At 44.3% G+C, this 22,433-nt stretch overlaps 1 protein-coding gene across 1 annotated transcript in view; it reads left to right on the top strand.

Annotated features, from left to right (window-relative positions):
• Window positions 1-9,747, top strand: part of LOC135527636 (serine-aspartate repeat-containing protein I-like) — a 30,816-nt gene extending 21,069 nt beyond the window's left edge. Inside the window, exons 3-4 of the mRNA XM_064956124.1 lie at window positions 8,750-9,181; window positions 9,553-9,747. Coding sequence (XP_064812196.1) covers window positions 8,750-9,181; window positions 9,553-9,747 — 627 coding nt within the window. The remainder of the gene's footprint in view (window positions 1-8,749; window positions 9,182-9,552) is intronic.
• The last annotated feature ends 12,686 nt before the right edge of the window (window positions 9,748-22,433 follow it).

Genomic DNA, 22,433 nt, shown 5'->3' with positions numbered 1-22,433 from the left:
ACATTATCAAAACGGCTCTCAGGTATTATCAGTAGGTTTATACATTATCAAAACGGCTCTCAGGTATTATCAGTAGGTTCATACATTATCAAAACGGCTCTCAGGTATTATCAGTAGGTTTATACATTATCAAAACGGCAGGTATTATCAGTAGGTTATACATTATCAAAACGGCTCTCAGGTATTATCAGTAGGTTTATACATTATCAAAACGGCTCTCAGGTATTATCAGTAGGTTTATACATTATCAAAACAGCTCTCAAGTATTATCAGTAGGTTTATACATTATCAAAACGGCTCTCAGGTATTATCAGTAGGTTTATACATTATCAAAACGGCTCTCAGGTATTATCAGTAGGTTTAAACATTATCAAAATGGCTCTCAGGTATTATCAGTAGGTTTATACATTATCAAAACGGCTCTCAGGTATTATCAGTAGGTTTATACATTATCAAAACAGCTCTCAAGTATTATCAGTAGGTTTATACATTATCAAAACGGCTCTCAGGTATTATCAGTAGGTTTATACATTATCAAAATGGCTCTCATGTATTATCAGGTTTATTATGTGACACATTGGTAGATGGTTCTTCCATAATTAAACTGGAATCAGTCAAGGTTTTGTCATTAAGGTAAAAATCAATCATGATATAGGCTTCTTTAACTTTGGTGGATGGCTTAGCAAGTATCACCCCTAAAATGGTGACAGGTATTTTAAAGCAATATTTTTGAGCAATATAATGAAACAATAATTTGCAATACAGGCAAAATAATCTTGCTGCATTGGTTCACTTTAACTCAATTGAATTCACAAGGTATATAATCTCATCAAAATCTCTATTCAATATTATCTGATTCATTTCTACTGCCTTATCTTTAAATGAATAATTCATCATAAAAGTTGCATTATTGGCCTAGCCTATTGTGGAAAATGTGTCTATCTCCATGTTGTAAAATAACTGAACAGACCAACATCCAAGCTTGTATGAGGTCCCAAACACTTGAGAGACTAATGTTTGACAAGATTTAATTTCATGTAATTGCGAAGGTTGGTATTCCAGTGAAGCAGCTGTAGACTGCAGTAGGCGCAGTGCAGGTGAAACTGATGGGACAAACGTGCACGTACCTTTCCCTTTTTGTGTGTTTCACTACCGCCCCCCTGTGGTGATCTTCTGAAGTACATGTAGTGCACGTACAGCCCGTGATTTACGACGGTTTATTGTTTTGATTCCATGACCTGTACTCACGAGCGCTCTGAGTCGTTTTTTTCCCCACGAGGTGGCAGTGGCACGCTTGCATGCCCAATCAGGTATGGATGATTACGTTTTCACTGAGAAAAACATGTGTCTAAGGAAGTTCCATTAAGAGTTACTGCATTAGGTCAATTGCAATTATTTACATTTAAACTGTGTTTTGGTTTTGTTTTTAACATGGATGTGAATAGCATGAGTAAGAGGGTGTATAGTGACTGCCGACTGCCCCAAAATGGCCAAGTTTTCCTTTTCTATCAGCCTATGGGATGTTTTTGCCCATTTACTATACAACAACATGTTGTGTATTCAAACATTCTGTGTACTATATACAACATGTTGTGTATTCAAATCAATCTGTGTACTATAAATAACATGTTGTGTATTCAAACATTCTGTGTACTATAAATAACATGTTGTGTATTCAAACATTCTGTGTACTATAAATAACATGTTGTGTATTCAAATAATTCTGTGATCAGTCAGAAAAAATGTTTGTTTGCTTTGTTTGTTTGCTTTGTTTGTGCCCACTGTTTTTTAGGGGTGTCAGAATGTTGTTCAGGGCATCTATTTGATTATAGTTCTTACCTTTAACAAATACTCCACACTTACGTACTTACATTGTGTTTGTTTATATCGGTTAATTGCTGGACTTCATTCTCTGTAGCAGACTCTGAGAAAATGAAAACCTTTCAGATACAACACCACTTTCCATGCTGAAACATAAAGAGGCTGTTTGAAGTCTGGTCTGTCTGTGAGTATTATGGAATAACAGTCATAAATGTGTGTGTAAGTGCCTGTGATAAGAGAAGCCAAACGGTCAGCATAATTAGTCAGGTAACACTGGAGCAGGTGATATGTGTTGCATAAGATAAGCTAATGATTAGAGGGTGACAAAACAAACACCAACTCCTGCCCAGCAGAGGACAATCCTTGACGTTCTATGTAACATGATCGCAGGGCAATTCGTATTATTCTATACGTAAATCTGTGAGGCTCCAATTAGTATGATATGTTACCTTGCGTTTAAATTATGAATTGGATAGCGGTCATACAATATAATACATATGTAGGATAGTCATTTGAGCCAGTCTACTACAGCAGGGGGGGGGGGAATCCTGCAGCATCAGGAACTTATAATTATTATGTGGGTTATAATTAATGGACATTTGTGTAGGGGTTGATACATTTTATATTAGGGCAAATAAAATCTGACATTTTAAAGTGGAAATATTAAACTTTAGAAGCCTTTTTAAAACTCGAATACACTAGAAGTTGTCATTTCTTGCTTTGCAGGGAAATTATCAGCAACAAAAGAGTGCTCAAATTAAGATCCTACATCTGTACGAATTAGAGTTCATACTGTATAGTATCATACATCTAACTCGGTCGTACAATAGCATAACTTATCAAACATCTTGGGGAACGTATAGTATTGCACGTCTTTGTCTGAGACCAGATGGCTTGATGCACTTTAACGACAAAGGATAATTAAGGTGTCTGCGTGCTTCCCAGACTAAACAGTTCAGTTTGTGCATATATTAGGATGACATTTTCGGACGTTTTTGTTTGGACTTCGGTGAGTTTTTTTTCTCGGATGTTCGGACACTCAAAACATTGTCTTGAGGCAAGCGGAAATCGGTAGGGATCCTTCAGTAAAGTCTGTGTTGTCATTCGATGAGAGACAACCCGTTGTATTCTGCGCATGTGACATGTTTTTTTTCTGCAGTTGAGACACATGCTGCAGTGTATGTGATGGGCCAGGGGGGGTCACTAGTTAATACAGCCACAAAGTCATAAACCCTGCCTATTGCTGCAGTTGGGACACATGCTGCAGTGTATGTGATGGGGCAAGGGGGGGAGTCACTAGTTAATACAGCCACAAAGTCATAAACCCTGCCTATTGCTGCAGTTGGGACACATGCTGCAGTGTATGTGATGGGGCAAGGGGGGGAGTCACTAGTTAATACAGCCACAAAGTCATAAACCCTGCCTATTGCTGCAGTTGGAACACATGCTGCAGTGTATGTGATGGGGCAAGGTGGGGGGGGGGTCACTAGTTAATACAGCCACAAAGTCATAAACCCTGCCTATTGCTGCAGTTGGAACACATGCTGCAGTGTATGTGATGGGGCAAGGTGGGGGGGGTCACTAGTTAATACAGCCACAAAGTCATAAACCCTGCCTATTGCTGCAGTTGGGACACATGCTGCAGTGTATGTGATGGGGCAAGGTGGGGGGGGGGGTCACTAGTTAATACAGCCACAAAGTCATAAACCCTGCCTATTGCTGCAGTTGAGACACATGCTGCAGTGTATGTGATGGGGCAAGGGGGGGAGTCACTAGTTAATACAGCCACAAAGTCATAAACCCTGCCTATTGCTGCAGTTGGGACACATGCTGCAGTGTATGTGATGGGGCAAGGTGGGGGGGGGGGTCACTAGTTAATACAGCCACAAAGTCATAAACCCTGCCTATTGCTGCAGTTGGAACACATGCTGCAGTGTATGTGATGGGGCAAGGGGGGGAGTCACTAGTTAATACAGCCACAAAGTCATAAACCCTGCCTATTGCTGCAGTTGGGACACATGCTGCAGTGTATGTGATGGGGCAAGGGGGGGAGTCACTAGTTAATACAGCCACAAAGTCATAAACCCTGCCTATTGCTGCAGTTGGGACACATGCTGCAGTGTCTGTGATGGGGCGGGGGGGCAAGGGGGGGTCACTAGTTAACACAGCCACAAAGTCATAAACCCTGCCTATTTCTGCAGTTGATCTTCTTTAAAAACGTATTTTAAACCTAACCTTAACCTTAACTACAATGCTAACCTTATGTGTAACCCCGACCTTAAATGAAGCCCGAAAAGCTATTTGTATGTCTCATTGGTGTGGACATTGTTTCAACTCCTGATTGGCCATTTAAAGTTGTCACAGAGTGCCACGGAGAGGACCCAGAGCAGAGACCCAGGGGTATAGTGCCTGGTTGGACCCAGTCCATTGTTGATGGAGAAAGTCAACAGACAGAGGAGGAATCTAGCTCTGTAGAGGTGGAGAAGAGGCTGGCATGGAGAATGTGACACTTTCTCAGTAGCACCTCCATTCCATTCAAATGGATGTACTGCCATTGGTTTGCCAAAGAGGTATCTGAGACACTTCAAATACGAGATGCCTCAGATCCGATGCAGAAACAAGCTCACTGAAAGTGTTTGTTTTCACTAAACTAACAGGATGCCGGTTAAACAACCTTTACATTGAAGACCGATGACGTGATGATACCTGGAGAGAAACCACTGTGTGCAGTGTTCTGTTGTCATAGCGATTAGTGCGGTTATATATTTTTTTATGAAAATCTCCTCAGACTTGCAGTTTTCCATTGAGCCACATTCTCCATAACCCTTCTATATAATCCTGTTTCATGACTGAAGCGTTGGTCTGAGTAGCGAGACGGTGTTTTACGGAGGCCAAATGTGATGTGTTTGACACTGTTCAGGGGTGTGTGTGTGTGTGTGTGTGTGTGTGTGTGTGTGTGTGTGTGTGTGTGTGTGTGTGTGTGTGTGGTGTGTGGTGTGTGTGTGTGTGTGTGTGTGTGTGTGTGTGTGTGTGTGTGTGTGTGTGTGTGTGTGTGTGTGTGTGTGTGTGTGTGTGTGTGTGTGTGTGTGTGTGTGTGTGTGTGTGTGTGTGTGTGTGTGCGTGCGTGCATGTGCGTGTGTGTGTGTGTGTCAGATCTGACTTTTTGAAGGCACTATAAGTTTTACCGGAACATTCTCAGAAACAAGAAGTAAACAAACGTAGATCCTACATCTGTACAGACCTGAATGGTTGAGAGGAACAGGAAGGAATCTGAGTAAAGGGCTCACCTGGTCATTCCAGTCACCCTACAAAATGGTGTGTTGACTGGCGTTTACTCAAGATAAGAGGACTAGTCTGATCTAAACGCCAGGTCTGAAAGCTATCAGGTCTGAGCGGTGTTCTCTGCACACCAGTCTAAATAGGTGTGGGAATATTATTTTAATTGTTTCAACAAGGGGGGGGGGGGTTATATGAGAAATCATTAATGGAGAAAGAGAAAAAAGTTGAGTGGCCTTTTCTGAACAGGAGTGGGCCAGTCTGGTTTTGACACCAGGACTGTGAGCTGCCCGTCTTGAGGACCTGACATAAGGCCAATCTAGATATTTCTGTCAATATTAACAAATTCATTTTATGAACTATTATTATTGTTAGTATATTGGCCATTAAATTTTATAAATCCATCTGTTTATATGTTATATGTGGGTTGAGGGTTTGTATGTGGGTTACAGTACCAGTCAAAAGTTTGGACACACCTACTCATTCAAGGGGTTTTTCTTTATTTCTACATTGTAGAATAATAGTGAAGACGTCAAAACTATGAAATAACACATATGGAGTCATGTAGTAACCCAAAAAAAAAATAGTTAAACAAATCAAAATATATTTTAGATTTTAGATTCTTCAAGGTAGCCATCCTTTGCCATGCACACAACTTTGCAGACTTGGCATTCTCTCAACCAGCTTCACCTGGAATGCTTTTCCAACAGTCATGAAGGAGTTTCCACATATTCTGAGCACTTGTTGGATGCTTTTCCTTCACTCTGCGGTCCAACTCATCCCAAACCATCTCAATTGGGTTGAGGTTGCGTGATTGTGGTGGCCAGGTCATCTGATGCAGCACTCCATCACTCTCTTTCTTGGTCAAATAGCCCTTAAACAGCCTGGAGGTGTGTTGGGTCATTTTCCAGTTGAAAAACAAATGATAGTCCCACTAAGCCCAAACCTGATGGGATGGTATATCCCTGCAGATTGCTGTGGTAGCCATGCTGGTTAAGTGTGCCTTGAATTCTAAATAAATCGCTGACAGTGTCACCAGCAAAGCACCCCCACCCCATCACACCTCCTCCCCCATGCTTCACAGTGGGAACCACACATGCAGAGATCATCCGTTCACCTACTCTGCGTCTCACAAAGACACGGCGGTTGGAACCAAAAATCTAAAATATGGACTCATCAGACCAAAGGACAGATTTCCACCGGTCTAATGTCCATTGGTTGTGTTTCTTGGTAGAAGCAAATCACTTCTTCTTATTGGTGTCCTTTAGTAGTGGATTCTTTGCAGCAATTCAACCATGAAGGCCTGATTCTCGCAGTCTCCTCTGAACAGTTGATGTTGAGATGTGTCTGTTACTTGAACTCTGTCAAGCATTTATTTGGGCTGCAATTTCTGAGACAGATAACTCTAATGAATGTATCCTCTGCAGCAGAAGTAACTCTGGGTCTTCCTTTCCTGTGGCGATCCTCATGAGAGCCAGTTTCATCATAGTACTTGATGGTTTTTGCGACTGCACTTGAAGAAACTTTCAGTTCTTGAAATTTCCAGATTGACTGACCTTCATGTCTTAAACTAATGTTGGATTGTGGTTTCTCTTTAATTATTTGAGCTGTTCTTGCCATGATATGGACTTGGTCTTTTACTAAGTAAGACTATCTTCTGTACACCACCCTTACCTTGTCACAGCACAACTGACTCAAATGCATTAAGAAGGCAATAAATTCCACAAATAAACTTTTAATAACAAGGCACGCCTGTTAATTGAAATGCATTCCAGGTGACTACCTCATGAAGCTGGTTGAGAGAATGCCAAGAGTGTGCAAAGCTGACATCCAGGCAAAGGGTGGCTACTTTGAAGAATCTAATATATAACATATATTTTTTGATATGTTGAACACTCTTTTGGTTACTACATGATTCCATATGTGTTATTTCATAGTTTTGATGTCTTCACTATTATTCTACAATGTAGAAAATAGTAAAAATAAAGAAAACCCCTTGAATGAGTAGGCGTGTCCAAACTTTTCACTGGTACTGTATATGATGGACTGACCTGTGATGCAAAGTACATCCAATGCACCTACTTGAACATATTCTGGCAACGTTTTGTATCTGGATTTTGTCCAGATGAAATATTATGAATCTAGTGAGCTACAGAATACTGTATATGCAGTCCCTCTCGTAACCTAACTCTACACTCTCAGAAAAAAAGGGTTATTTGGGGTTCTATTTGGTTCTTTGGATGAGACAGAACCTTGAGAGTTATATTCCTGCCCCCAGAATGTAATGCAGATTTTTAGAAATGAACAGATAACTAAAGCTAACCCAATCGCTAAAGCTAACCCAATCGCTAAAGCTAACCCAATCGCTAAAGCTAACCCAATCGCTAAAGCTAACCCAACTCTTAAATGACAGCTAACATTCCCTTTTAATTTGTTAGAGTTTTTTTCCCCATTGATCTCTATGGCAGGGGGAAGATCGAATTCTGCAACATTTAATTTAGCAACATTGTTACCGAAGTCTGAATTTGCAAACAGCAAGGGTCAAACCTGTGTTGTTGCAAACTAAATGCTAGCTACAAGCAAGAAGAAATAATGTAAAAGTATACCGTCTTGGATTTTAGTTATTTTTTAAAGGGGTTCCATACAGAACCTTTTGGTCAACTTTTTTTTTCACTGCGATTACGATCACACACAAACTGCCAATCAATTCCAGGATTAAGAGCAAGTGGTTGAACCAACTTGAAAGTAGCCTCCCAATAAGCACGTTATTTTTTTCAATGTATTAAGGTAAGCGCAGTTGATTGTTTAATTCAAATATATGAACCCAAAGTCATATGATAAACTATAGGCTAGATGAATAAAGTTGAACTGTTATTAGAGTTTGAGCACTTTGCAAGCTAGCCAGTCACACTTTCAAATAAACATTTTTTATTATGGGATATATCAAATAGTGTTACAGACCCAGCCTGACATGGGCAATTAGCTGGTTGTTTATTTTAATTCAGTATTTCAGTGTGGTCAATTGAGTGGACAATCCTACATGTTTGATAAAGCCATTAGAAGAAGACTGTTGCTGACTGAGAGAAGGTATGTATAAATGATTTAGAATAATTATGAATAATAATTATTGGTGTTTAATAGCCTAGTTACATGACCTTGAACACACTATCAACATTTTGCTCAGTCTGGCAGTAACCCAGAACTATCTATCTTTCGGTTGCTGCTGACAATAACTCCATGTAAGTTGTTCTTTTACATCATAACTGCATAGAATTGTGTCTTCATTTTGGCAGATTTAGTCATGTGTAATTCTGAAGATTAAATCACATGTTTTTTGCTCATTGTAACTAATGGACAAAGTATATTGTATTGTATTGTATTGTATTGTATTGTATTGTATTGTATTGTATTGTATTGTATTGTAAAGAAGTCAATCAGAGTTGACTTGGGCCTGTCACGCCCTGACCTTAGAGAGCCGTGTTATTTCTCTATTTGGTTAGGTCAGGGTGTGATTTGAGGTGGGTAATTATTTATTTTCTGTGTGTGTTTGTGTGCGCCACGGTTGCGTCAAGTTCGGTTTCTGTTTACCTGTTTTTTCACTTTATTAATGATGTGGAATTATATGCACACTGCGCCTTGGTCTCATCATTAGGACGAATGTGACAGAAGTTCCCACCAAAAATGGACCAAGCAGCGTGTACTGGAGGGGTGGACTTGGGAGGAGATCCTGGATGGAGCAGGACCCTGGACGCAGACCGGGGAGTATCGCCATGCTAAGGAGGAGATAGAGGCAGCGAGAGAGGAACGGCGACGATACGAGGCGATAGCTCAACTGAGCAAGCACGAGAAGCAACCCCAAGAACATTTTGGGGTGGGGCACATGGAGTCAGTCACGGAGTCGAGAGAGGAGCTCGACGCAAGATTCCAGAGAGAGGTGCTGGCGTTGAGAGCGCTGCAGAGCGGGCGTGCTGAGGTGCGTGTCATCAGCCCGGTGCCACCTGTACCGGTCCCACGCATCAGGTCTCCAGTGCGCCTCCACAGCCCAGTGTGTCCTGTGCCAGCTTCCCGCACTTGCCTGGCTGGAGTGAGCATACAGTCAGGAAGGGTTGTGCCAGCTCAGTGCGCATCCAAAGTCCAGTACGCCCTGTGCCTCCTCCCCGCACTCGTCCTGAGGTGCGTGTCATCAGCCCGGTGCCACCTGTACCGGTCCCACGCATCAGGCCTCCAGTGCGCCTCCACAGTCCAGAGCTCGGCGACAGTTCCCAGTCCAGAGCTTCCGGCGACATTTCACAGTCCGGAGCCTCAAGCGACTGTCTCCAGTCCGGAGCCTCAAGCGACTGTCCCCAGTCCGGGGTCTCCAGAGACGGTCCCCAGTCCAGAACCTCCAGCGACGGTCCCCAGTCCGGAGCCTCCAGCGACAGTCCCCAGTCTGGAGCCTCCAGCGACTGTCCCCAGTCCGGAGCCTCCAGCGACTGTCCCCAGTCCGGGGTCTCCAGTGACGGTCCCCAGTCCGGGGTCTCCAGTGACGGTCCCCATTACGGGGTCTCCAGCAACGGTCTCCAGTCCGGGGCCTCCAATGACGAGTTGCAGTCCAGAGTCTTCAGCGACGAGTTGCAGTCCAGAGCCCCCAGCAGTGGTTCCCAGTTCTGAGCCTCCGGCAATGATCCACGGTCCGGTTCCACAGAAGCGGAGGGATCAGTGTAGGGAGCGGGGACTACGCCCCGAACCGGAGCCTCCACCGAGGGTAGATGCCCACTTTGACCCTCCCCTGCAGGTTCAGGGGAGTTCGCACCTTTGAGGTGGGGAGGGGGGTACTGTCACGCCTTAGATAGACGTTTTATATCTCTATTTGTTTAATTCAGGGTGTGATTTGGGGTCGGCATTCTATTTTGTGTATTCCTATGTTGGCCTGATATTGTTCCCAATCAGAGACAGCTGTTTATCGTTGTCTCTGATTGGGGATCATATTTAGGCAGCCTTTTTCCCACTTTCTGGTGTGGGATCTTGTCTACATTTAGTTGCCTGAGTGCACAACAGTAACTTCACATTTCATTGGTTGTTTGCTCATTTTTGATCAGTGAGTTTCGGTTTATTAAAATTATGTGAAACTCTACTCACTCTGCGCCTTGGTCTCATCAGTACGACGAACGTGACAGGGACATCATTCAAACAAAGAGATTCCTCCCTGGCCACCAGTACATATTTCCAAACTATGTTTGCATATATTAACAATAAATTCTAAAAACAATGCTGGTATTCTTTAGTCCATTATTTAATGGTTTATAAAATTATATTGTTAGCTCAAAATATTACTATTTAATAGTAGTATCCATAATTCATAAATTGGACCATGCAGACTTCTGTATGGAAGCATTTTGGTTCAGTGAAGAACCTCTAGGTTTCTGATCAAAGAACCCTGTAGTCCCAGTTGGTATTAGATAGAATGCTACCCTGTGGGGAAAGCAACCTGTGGTTACCTAGGTTCCCCCATTTGGCTCAAAGCAACAACAGAAAGCCCTTTTCAAACCCAATTTTCTTGTAATCTGCTTGTTTTAGTCAATTGCAAAACTACATTAAAGAAATGTACAACATGTTTAAAGATTACTTATGTGTCGTTGCATTCTCCAGAGTGTTCTCACTGTTTAAAGAAATGGAATATTGTATTCCCTATTGCCCCTTTTCAAGGGGCGGTGGTTAGAGCGTTAGGCCAGTAACTTAAAGGTTGTTGGATCAAATCCCCAAGCTGACAAGGTAAAAATCTGTCATTCTGCCCCTGAACAAGGCAGTTAACCCACTGTTCCACGGTAGGCCGCCAATGTAAATAAGAATTTGTTCTTAACTGACTTGTCTAGTTAAATAAAGTTTCAGTTTAAAGAATGATGGTGCTAGCAACCAGGAGTTAGTGAGTGCCAGATGGATAGAACAAACAACTGGACTACAGCTACAAGGGGTGATTGAACTTACAAATTGACTATGCTAAACAAGTTAATTAAATGTCTTACCTTTGATGCAATGTTTTCCACACCCATAGCTACATGTACTCTACTTGGACACTGGGTCCCCAATGTTTTCCACACCCATAGCTACATGTACTCTACTTGGACACTGGGTCCCCAATGTTTTCCACACCCATAGCTACGTGTACTCTACTTGGACACTGGGTCCCCAATGTTTTCCACACCCATAGCTACGTGTACTCTACTTGGACACTGGGTCCCCAATGTTTTCCACACCCATAGCTACGTGTACTCTACTTGGACACTGGGTCCCCATATTTCCCACTCTCCCACGCCGAATAGCCTGACGCCACAGGGCTCTTTTTGCAGGCATTATTTCCCTATGTGGGACTGCTGCAATCCATCGGTCGGGATGTTTTTCAAAGAGTGTACCCCAAACCTTATCTTTTTCAAGAGCCTTATTAGCCAAATAGCTGCAGAATATTTACTGTTGTCAAAACAAATGGTTATTAAATCTTTTTCAGCTCGAAACCCAAATGAGAAATAGTCCGTCCTGCCGTGAACCAAATCGGCCTCCAACTATCCACATGGAGAAGAAACAGTGTGTGATTATAGATGTAATATCATAACTCGCGACCCACCTGTCACATGCCCAGGGCCCACCTTGGCTCCCGACTCAAAGTTTAAGATGTTTAGAAACGCGAAACATCTAATACATGTTGATTCTGTAGATCTGGGGCTTTACCTGGCAATGTAACTGTCACCTATTCAGGCCCTCTGTGACCTACTCAGGCCGTCTGTCACCTCCTCAGGCACTATGTCACCTACTCAGGCCCTCTGTCACCTATTCAGGCACTATGTCACCTACTCAGGCCCTCTGTCACCTATTCAGGCCGTCTGTCACCTCCTCAGGCACTATGTCACCTACTCAGGTCCTCTGTCATCTACTCAGGCCCTCTGTTACCTACTCAGGCCCTCTGTGACCTACTCAGGCCCTCTGTCACCTACTCAGGCCCTCTGTCACCTACTCAGGTCCTCTGTCATCTACTCAGGCCCTCTGTCACCTACTCAGGCCCTCTGTCACCTACTCAGGTCCTCTGTCATCTACTCAGGCCCTCTGTCACCTACTCAGGCCCTCTGTGACCTACTCAGGCCCTCTGTCACCTACTCAGGCCCTCTGTCACCTATTCAGGCCGTCTGTCACCTCCTCAGGCACTATGTCACCTACTCAGGTCCTCTGTCATCTACTCAGGCCCTCTGTCACCTACTCAGGCCCTCTGTGACCTACTCAGGCCCTCTGTCACCTACTCAGGCCCTATGTCACCTACTCAGGCCCTCTGTCACCTATTCAGGCCCTATGTCACCTACTCAGGCCCTCTGTCACCTACTCAGGCCCTCTGTCACCTACTCAGGCCCTCTGTCACCTACTCAGGCCCTCTGTGACATACTCACGCCCTCTGTCACCTACTCAGGCCCTCTGTGACATACTCAGGCCTTCTGTCACCTACTCAGGCGTTCTGTCAACTACTCAGGCCCTCTGTCACCTACTCAGGCCTTCTGTCACCTACTCAGGCGTTCTGTCAACTACTCAGACCCTCTGTCACCTACTCAGGCGTTCTGTCAACTACTCAGACCCTCTGTCACCTACTCAGGCCTTCTGTCACCTACTCAGGCGTTCTGTCAACTACTCAGACCCTCTGTCACCTACTCAGGCGTTCTGTCAACTACTCAGGCCCTCTGTCACCTACTCAGGCCCTCTGTCACCTACTCAGGCCTTCTGTCACCTACTCAGACCCTCTGTCACCTACTCAGGCCTTCTGTCACCTACTCAGACCCTCTGTCACCTACTCAGGCCTTCTGTCAACTACTCAGGCCCTCTGTCACCTACTCAGGCCTTCTGTCACCTACTCAGACCCTCTGTCACCTCCTCAGGTCTTCTGTCACCTACTCAGGCCTTCTGTCACCTACTCAGGCCTTCTGTCAACTACTCAGGCCTCCTGTCACCTCCTCAGGTCTTCTGTCACCTACTCAGGCCTTCTGTCACCTACTCAGGCCTTTTGTCACCTACTCAGGCCTTCTGTCAACTACTCAGGCCCTCTGTCACCTACTCAGGCCTTTTGTCACCTACTCAGGCCCTCTGTCACCTACTCAGGCCCTCTGTCACCTACTCAGGCCCTCTGTCACCTACTCAGGCCCTCTGTCACCTACTCAGGCCTCCTGTCACCTCCTCAGGTCTTCTGTCACCTACTCAGGCCTTCTGTCACCTACTCAGGCCTTTTGTCACCTACTCAGGCCTTCTGTCAACTACTCAGGCCCTCTGTCACCTACTCAGGCCTTTTGTCACCTACTCAGGCCCTCTGTCACCTACTCAGGCCCTCTGTCACCTCCTCGGGTCTTCTGTCACCTACTCAGGCCCTCTGTTACCTCCTCAGGCCCTCTGTGACCTACTCAGGCCCTCTGTAACCTACTCAGGCCCTCTGTCACCTACTCAGGCCCTCTGTCACCTACACAGGCCCTCTGTCACCTACTCAGGCCTCCTGTCACCTACTCAGGCCCTCTGTCATCTCTGTCATCTGTGTAAATTGGCTTTTTTATGGGACTGTGTGTCACACCCTGACCTTAGATATCCTTTTTATTCTCTATTTTGGTTAGGTCAGGGTGTGACTAGGGTGGGTAGTCAAGTTTTTTTATTTCTATGTTGGCCTGGTATGGTTCCCAATCAGAGGCAGCTGTCCATCGTTGTCTCTGATTGGGGATCATATTTAGGCAGCCTTTTCCCACTGGGTTTTTGTGGGATCTTGTTTTTGTGTGGTGCCTGTGAGCACTCCATTACTTCACGTTTCGTTTGTTTCTGTATTGTTTTGATGAGTTTCAATAATTAAACATGTGGAACTCTTTGCACGCTGCGCCTTGGTCCATTTATTCTAACGATCGTGACACTGTGATGATGATGTCTGAAAGGATAGAGAACATAGAAGAGAGGTAGGCCCAATACTAACAAGTATTCACATAACACAAAACAGCCAAATGTTTTTCCGATTGGATAGATAATACATATCTCTTCTGACCTGACTTAAATCTCACATATAACAGGAGCAACTAATGTAAATATGTGAATATGTAAATATGTGAATATGTAAATATGTGAATATGTAAATATGTGTTCTGATGTCGTAGAAATATGATGAAATGTAACGTTTAAGCCAATAAGACTGATGTTGTGTTAAAATGTAACGTTCAAGCCAACGAGACCATGATGTTGTGTCTCAATATTTCTACATCCGCAACCCATTCATCCGATGCACACAATTATTCAGACAATGACATGTATGTGGTATCTGCATAATCTCGATGTATGACGTGTACTGTATAGATAGTACAGCATGTGATACATGTATGGTCTGTGTATAATTGGGTAAACAAGAGAGTGTGTGTGTGTGTGTGTGTGTGTGTGTGTGTGTGTGTGTGTGTGTGTGTGTGTGTGTGTGTGTGTGTGTGTGTGTGTGTGTGTGTGTGTGTGTGTGTGTGTGTGTGTGTGTGTGTGTGTGTGTGTGTGTGTGTGTGTGTGTGTGTGCGTGCGTGCGTGCGTGCGTGCGTGCGTGCGTGTGTGTGTGTGTGTGCGTGCACGTGTGCGTGCGCGTGTGTGTGGAGTCCTGCTGAGCCCCAGTACTGCAGTAGAGATAGGGAATGACAGTGTGAAATGAAAAACACACAGATAGGGAAGTGGCAGACCGGCAGACAGGAGCCAGCCTCTCTGTATGCTGTAGATTAGGCTGACTCCTACACCACATTCCCCAGGAAGACCAGCCCAGACCCTGCTATCCTGGCTTCACTGTTCCTCCCAAGACTATGAGAGCCACACACAAGACTTGAGGACTATGAGAGCCAGGCACAGAGGGAGATGCACGGACAGACGCACAGACAGCCATACAACAATCACATCACACGGGAACCATGTTCGGACAACCACAGGCACATTAACACCACACAGAATCGGGCATGAGTAAATATTATTGCACAAAACTAGCGTCCGGAGAAATGGTCAGTGGGTGTACTGAATGAGGCTCACAGCCACACACAGACACACACACACACACACACACTCCAAAAGGACTTCCCTAGCCATCAGATGCTGCAGATGTCTTGGTGTCTCCCCAATTGACTATATTGTACTAATCCGTCCATTCATAGACAATAAATTCCTCTGGAAATTCCTGAGCTCTGTCCAGGGTAATATAAAAGATGAAGATAAACCCAGAAATGCCCTTCAAGGCGAAGGAATGTATGCCACAAAAAGTCAGTGGCTTCAAATGTGTAGATGATCAAAGTTGAAAGGCATTAATCAACAGACCATTTCTCCATGGCGTATAACCGAGAGAAACGGAACATTACTAAAATGGACATAAATAACAAATACATGCTTAAGGATAACCAGAGACTGACCGGGGACAGGATAACCAGAGACTGACCGAGGAAAGGATAACCAGAGACTGACAGGGTAACCAGAGACTGACAGGGGACAGGGTAACCAGAGACTGACAGGGGACAGGGTAACCAGAGACTGACAGGGTAACCAGAGACTGACCGGGGACAGGGTAACCAGAGACTGACCGGGGACAGGGTAACCAGAGACTGACAGGGTAACCAGAGACTGACAGGGGAGAGGATAACCAGAGACTGACAGGGTAACCAGAGACTGACAGGGTAACCACAGACTGACCGGGGACGGGGTAACCAGAGACTGACCGGGGACGGGGTAACCAGAGACTGACCGGGGACGGGGTAACCAGAGACTGACAGGGTAACCAGAGACTGACCTGGGACAGGGTAACCAGAGACTGACAGGGGAGAGGATAACCAGAGACTGACAGAGTAAACAGAGACTGACAGGGTAACCAGAGACTGACAGAGTAACCAGAGACTGACCTGGGACAGGGTAACCAGAGACTGACAGGGGAGAGGATAACCAGAGACTGACAGGGTAACCAGAGACTGACAGGGTAACCAGAGACTGACGGGGTAACCAGAGACTGACAGGGTAACCAGAGACTGACCGGGGACAGGGTAACCAGAGACTGACAGGGTAACCAGAGACTGACGGGGTAACCAGAGACTGACAGGGTAACCAGAGACTGACCGGGGACAGGGTAACCAGAGACTGACAGGGTAACTAGAGACTGACAGGGTAACCAGAGACTGACCGGGGACAGGATAACCAGAGACTGACAGGGTAACCAGAGACTGACAGGGTAACCAGAGACTGACCGGGGACAGGGTAACCAGAGACTGACAGGGTAACCAGAGACTGACAGGGGAGAGGATAACCAGAGACTGACAGAGTAACCAGAGACTGACCTGGGACAGGGTAACCAGAGACTGACCTGGGACAGGGTAACCAGAGACTGACAGAGTAACCAGAGACTAACCTAGGACAGGGTAACCAGAGACTGACAGGGTAACCAGAGACTGACAGGGTAACCAGAGACTGACGGGGTAACCAGAGACTGACAGGGTAACCAGAGACTGACAGGATAACCAGAGACTGACAGGGTAACCAGAGACTGACAGGATAACCAGAGACTGACCGGGGACAGGGTAACCAGAGACTGACAGGGTAACCAGAGACTGACGGGGTAACCAGAGACTGACAGAGTAACCAGAGACTGACAGGATAACCAGAGACTGACAGGGTAACCAGAGACTGACGGGGTAACCAGAGACTGACAGGGTAACCAGAGACTGACCGGGGAAACGATAACCAGAGACTGACTGGGGAAAGGATAACCAGAGACTGACCAGGGATGGGGCAACCAGAGACTGACAGAGTAACCAGAGACTGACCAGGGACAGGGTAACCAGAGACTGACCTGGGACAGGGTACCAGAGACTGACCTGGGACAGGGTAACCAGAGACTGACCTGGGACAGGGTAACCAGAGACTGACCTGGGACAGGGTAACCAGAGACTGACCTGGGACAGGGTAACCAGAGACTGACCTGGGACAGGGTAACCAGAGACTGACCAGGGACAGGGTAACCAGAGACTGACCTGGGACAGGGTAACCAGAGACTGACCTGGGACAGGGTAACCAGAGACTGACCTGGGACAGGGCAACCAGAGACTGACCTGGGACAGGGTAACCAGAGACTGACCAGGGACAGGGTAACCAGAGACTGACCTGGGACAGGGTAACCAGAGACTGACCTGGGACAGGGTAACCAGAGACTGACCTGGGACAGGGTAACCAGAGACTGACCTGGGACAGGGTAACCAGAGACTGACCTGGGACAGGGTAACCAGAGACTGACCGGGGACAGGGTAACCAGAGACTGACTGGGGATGGGGTAACCAGAGACTGACCGGACTGACCAGGGACAGGGTAACCAGAGACTGACCGGGGATGGGGTAACCGGACTGACCAGGGACAGGGTAACCAGAGACTGACCTGGGACAGGGTAACCAGAGACTGACCGGGGATGGGGTAACCAGAGACTGACCGGACTGACCAGGGACAGGGTAACCAGAGACTGACCTGGGACAGGGTAACCAGAGACTGACCTGGGACAGGGTAACCAGAGACTGACCAGGGACAGGGTAACCAGAGACTGACCTGGGACAGGGTAACCAGAGACTGACCTGGGACAGGGTAACCAGAGACTGACCTGGGACAGGGTAACCAGAGACTGACCTGGGACAGAGTAACCAGAGACTGACCTGGGACAGGGTAACCAGAGACTGACCTGGGACAGGGTAACCAGAGACCGACCTGGGACAGGGTAACCAGAGACTGACCTGGGACAGGGTACCCAGAGACTGACCTGGGACAGGGTAACCAGAGCCTGACCTGGGACAGGGTAACCAGAGACTGACCTGGGACAGGGTAACCAGAGACTGACCTGGGACAGGGTAACCAGAGACGGACCTGGGACAGGGTAACCAGAGACTGACCTGGGACAGGGTAACCAGAGACTGACCTGGGACAGGGTAACCAGAGACTGACCTGGGACAGGGTAACCAGAGACTGACCTGGGACAGGGTAACCAGAGACTGACCTGGGACAGGGTAACCTGAGACTGACCGGGGATGGGGTAGATCGAGTGCTCTACGGCCCCCTCACGGACCCGTTTGGAGCAGCGTGATGGACTGTATAATGAGGCTCGCGCGGAGCAGGCCTCACGAGGCACCTCATTCATAAGGGTCGTATCAGCCTCTCTAGTGTGAGAGGAGATTTACACAGCGCACTAACCCGCCCGTTTGGTTGTCGGTGAAATATTAGGATTATGACAGCAGCAGGCCGAAGAATAATTGAAGGGGAAAAGGGGCATGTAGGTTCAAGGTTCGCTATAGGGTCGCAGTAACAATTGTCATCTTATCCGATGTATTTGATGACGTAATGTTCTATTGCAAGAGTTCTACACACTGTAAATAATAAAGACCATTATTTTAAAAGTACGACTTCATCGTATCTTGTCGTTTCGGTATTTTCTTGTATATTGTTGAATTTCAACAAAAACTCTCGAAATTGAGGAATCAATATTATCTGCTTGGCATCGTAATGGTTGCCTGTGTGATTGGGCTTGTAATGAGAATTGGCCTGCTTTTATCTAATCAACATGTCCAATCACATTTGTTATAAATCGTTAAGGAGAATAGATTATGAAGAGATAAAATATGAATTTGGTTAGCTGAAAGTGACACCCACGAAAATTTACACTTGCCCTGAAATGTATATATATATTTTTTTTTGTCAATTGAACAAATAAATAGAAAGGAAATGATGAGGGGAGTTGTTGTGTTGTTTATTCCTACAATAAATTTATATTTATTTTTTTAAATAACTTTTATCCATTATTTCTTATATGCTTCTGTCAGAAGTAGTAGCCTAAAAGCAATTCCGATAACAATGTGAAATGTATTAATATTTTTGGGGTTACAAGTGTAGCCTAACTCAGATTACGTTTTTCTAACTGGAGAAGTAAAATGGTTTATATACATATTTTGACTCACAAAAATTAGATTTTCTGTACGGAATACTGATTTGGCAATTTAGAATAGAAGCGTTATAAAATAGGCCTATTACCTTATGAAATATATAAAATATTTCAATGTGTCTATCACTAGCAGTCGTGATAATTGATACAACAATCAAGCACAATCACACTGTCTTGCATGCTACACGCGACCATTTACAGTTAATATCACACATTGCAGCATGTTTTCGTTAATATGTCATGCGATGCATTGACGAGTCTGTCTCAAGAGTATCACAATTACACACCCTTTATTCAAACCATTGATGCGTGTTATTTTTCAGATTAACTCTTTCTATATCGTTTCTGGTGGATAGAGCTCCTTCCGAACTCAAATTAAATCAAATATAAGTGAGCAATGAACATTGTTTTCCATGGTCGAAATACCATGAATTAAAAAAAAAACACCAAACATACTTGCTATACTATTCTACCTCGTTTTCCAGAGTCAACCTGATGACAGGCATTCAGTGAAATCTCCAAAATGTTGACAGACTGACCTGTTTTAACACTGATTGGTGGCGAATTCGTCACCTGAATCACATGCTCAGAGTAAAGGTCTATTCTATGAGTCTCTTCGTCAGCTACACATATTACTGTAATATAAACTTGGATCCTTGCTACGTCTCTACCTCCGAAAGTGACGCACGACGCTCGTCCAGACAGTTGCCCCCCTTTGACGCGGGACGGTGGAAACAGAATTGTCTCATTGAGCCAACACTCCTACAGTATAAATGGCAATAGCATAGCAATGTTTTTGAAACAGCTGAAATGTATAGACATTTTCCTAATATTTGAGGCTTGTATTATTTAGTGTTTACCTTAAATTGCCATAACAGTCTGTTACATTGTGATATTATTGCCGTAACTGCGGGCTACATTGTGGGAGCACATCCCACCACCATGTTAAATGTAGATAATAAAAATAGGATATGATTTTTATTTGCAACAATGTGTGGTGATTTTAAAGGTGGCACCACAGGTCCCAGAGTGGGGGAAGGGAATTGTTTTCCTGAGGCCAGGAGTTTTTTCCTGATATGGTAGTAGGCTAACCTAAGCAACTCCGGGCCCTCGTTGAGGCGGGTTTGGTTTCCATATAAAACAGCTCGTTGTGGTGAGTTCACTTATAACCACGTTTTCAGTAGCAATTTGCTTCTACCACTTTTAATTATTTGCATTATAGTGATAAAATAAAGCCTGGTTGTAAGGTAGGCCTTATGCACTTTTATATTCGAATGAAAGGACTAATCCTTAATATCGTGTTACAAATGTTACAACAAGACGGGAAAATAAACCCTTTAATTGTCTGTACATGCATGCTTGTGAATTGTTGCATTATTGAATAGTGTAATATGTTCTAAAATAACAGTTTTTGCCATTGTTGAATAGTTTGTGCTTACTGGCTAGTGGCCACTGAAACGTACGTTAAACGTGAGCTGCGGATCAGGAATGTTGCGTTGCCAGCCACAACAAAAGGTAAGGCAAGTATGTCATTTGAATTGAAAAGTAAAATGATGTTTTGCCACCCGGCTCATCGCGCTACTTCATATCTCGTAGTGTGGATAGGGTCGTTGGACCCTCTTCGGTGATAAAAGAAAATGCATGTATTGAGTAGAAGACAGAGAGCGCGTTCCATGATTGTCTGCTACAGCTCTCTGCGCTCCGGAGGAGCTGGGGGAGTGAGACGATAGTTTAGAACGTCATCGTTTTACACCTCGTTATCATCAGCGACTGCGATCAGAGTAAATCATTGAGACGAAACACAAGACGGGGAAAAACAGAATCAATCTGGTTCAGAAAATATATCTAATTTTCACAAGGACCAACATTTTTTTATTTTTTTTTTAACACAAAAGTAAAACAGAACGTGATGTAAATTATCTGGGTTTATTTGTTGTTGTTGTTGTACAAACCTGGGCAGGTAGCCTAGTAGTTAGATCGTTGGCCAGTGACCGAAAGTTTGCCAGATAAACATCTGTCGTTCTGCCCCTGAACAAGGCAGTTAACCCACTGCTCCGAGGCCGTCGTTGAAAAGAAGAATGTCTTCATAACTGACGTGCCTAGTTAAATAATATATGCTATTGCCTCGCAATAGGCCTATATATGAATTATAGTCTACGGATAAGTGTGAAGGTATCAGAATACTGCTATTATACTTTTAATACCACTCCAACTACAACTAGACTAACTCCAAACCTAGCGTACGACTAATAATAATCCTCATTGTAATAACTGATTGATTTTAGTTCCGTGTCATGCACCAATTGGTGCACAGCCCACGTGGGCTTATAAGACCCATTTTCTTGAAGTGTCATGTGCACAAAACACAGATCAAATTAACATGTGACAATGTAATAATTTAATCATAATCATGGCAAGTACAAGCAACCAATTTGTCACATTATACAAGCAACACGTAATAACATAAGCACAGCATGATAACAATGTAATTATCATAGTTAGCCCATTTTAAGGACAGTTTTATTTTTCTTGGTAATGAAAGTTACAGTGAGATACCGGGATGCTCGTGGCAGTATTTGTTAGACTGCCTTGAGGTATTAGCACTACTGATAACCGTCATAATCATAACGATAATCATTTCAGAATATAGACAACTTTTTCTTGTGGAGGTGGAGTCAATCGTTAATTAATAATTCAATAATTAAAGTATTTATAATAATTAAACTATAATTAAAGTGATAATTGTTCTATCATCATGCCAAATTATTGGTCGTATCTCTTATCGCCTCGTTGTTGTTTTTTTATAGAGATCTCATTCTCATATCTGGTTGTAAAAAAACAAGCATAACTTTCCCTCTCAGAGGAGACATTATTTGTACAGCAAGCTCTGATTTAGCTAGGTTTATGTATGGCTCGTTTCAAACACACGGCGTTGGTTGAATGATGACCAATCTATAAAGGAGATGTGCTGCGTAAATTTGACCCGTGTTGATCTATCTTTGTTGTATAAAAAAAATAGCCACGCCTACAGTGTCTGTTTACTTCTCGGTGTTTTATTATAATTTTTATTTTGTTGTCCGTTAGTTACTAGACTGCACCGTCACGATTAATATATAGGAAAACAATATAAGTATCAAATTATTTATTGGGTTGAATCATTTTAAAACAACTTTAACATTTCAGAAGGAACTGTAACAATTTCGTGAATCTTTCAATTTGAACTTACGTTGATTGTAAAAAATAAAGCACAGAAAATTCCGCAAAAGTGGGTCTCTTCATCAGATACGATGAATTAAAGCTGGTCTTACGCGTGCCCCCTCTGCCCCTCTCCTCCTCCAACTTCTGAGTCCTACATTGTGCGTCACGTGATCTAGCCCGTACAAATAAC

The sequence above is a fragment of the Oncorhynchus masou genome, chromosome 33 (assembly GCF_036934945.1).
Source record: "Oncorhynchus masou masou isolate Uvic2021 chromosome 33, UVic_Omas_1.1, whole genome shotgun sequence".
Lineage (NCBI taxonomy): Eukaryota > Metazoa > Chordata > Actinopteri > Salmoniformes > Salmonidae > Oncorhynchus > Oncorhynchus masou.
This window is presented reverse-complemented; position numbering and strand designations above follow the sequence as displayed.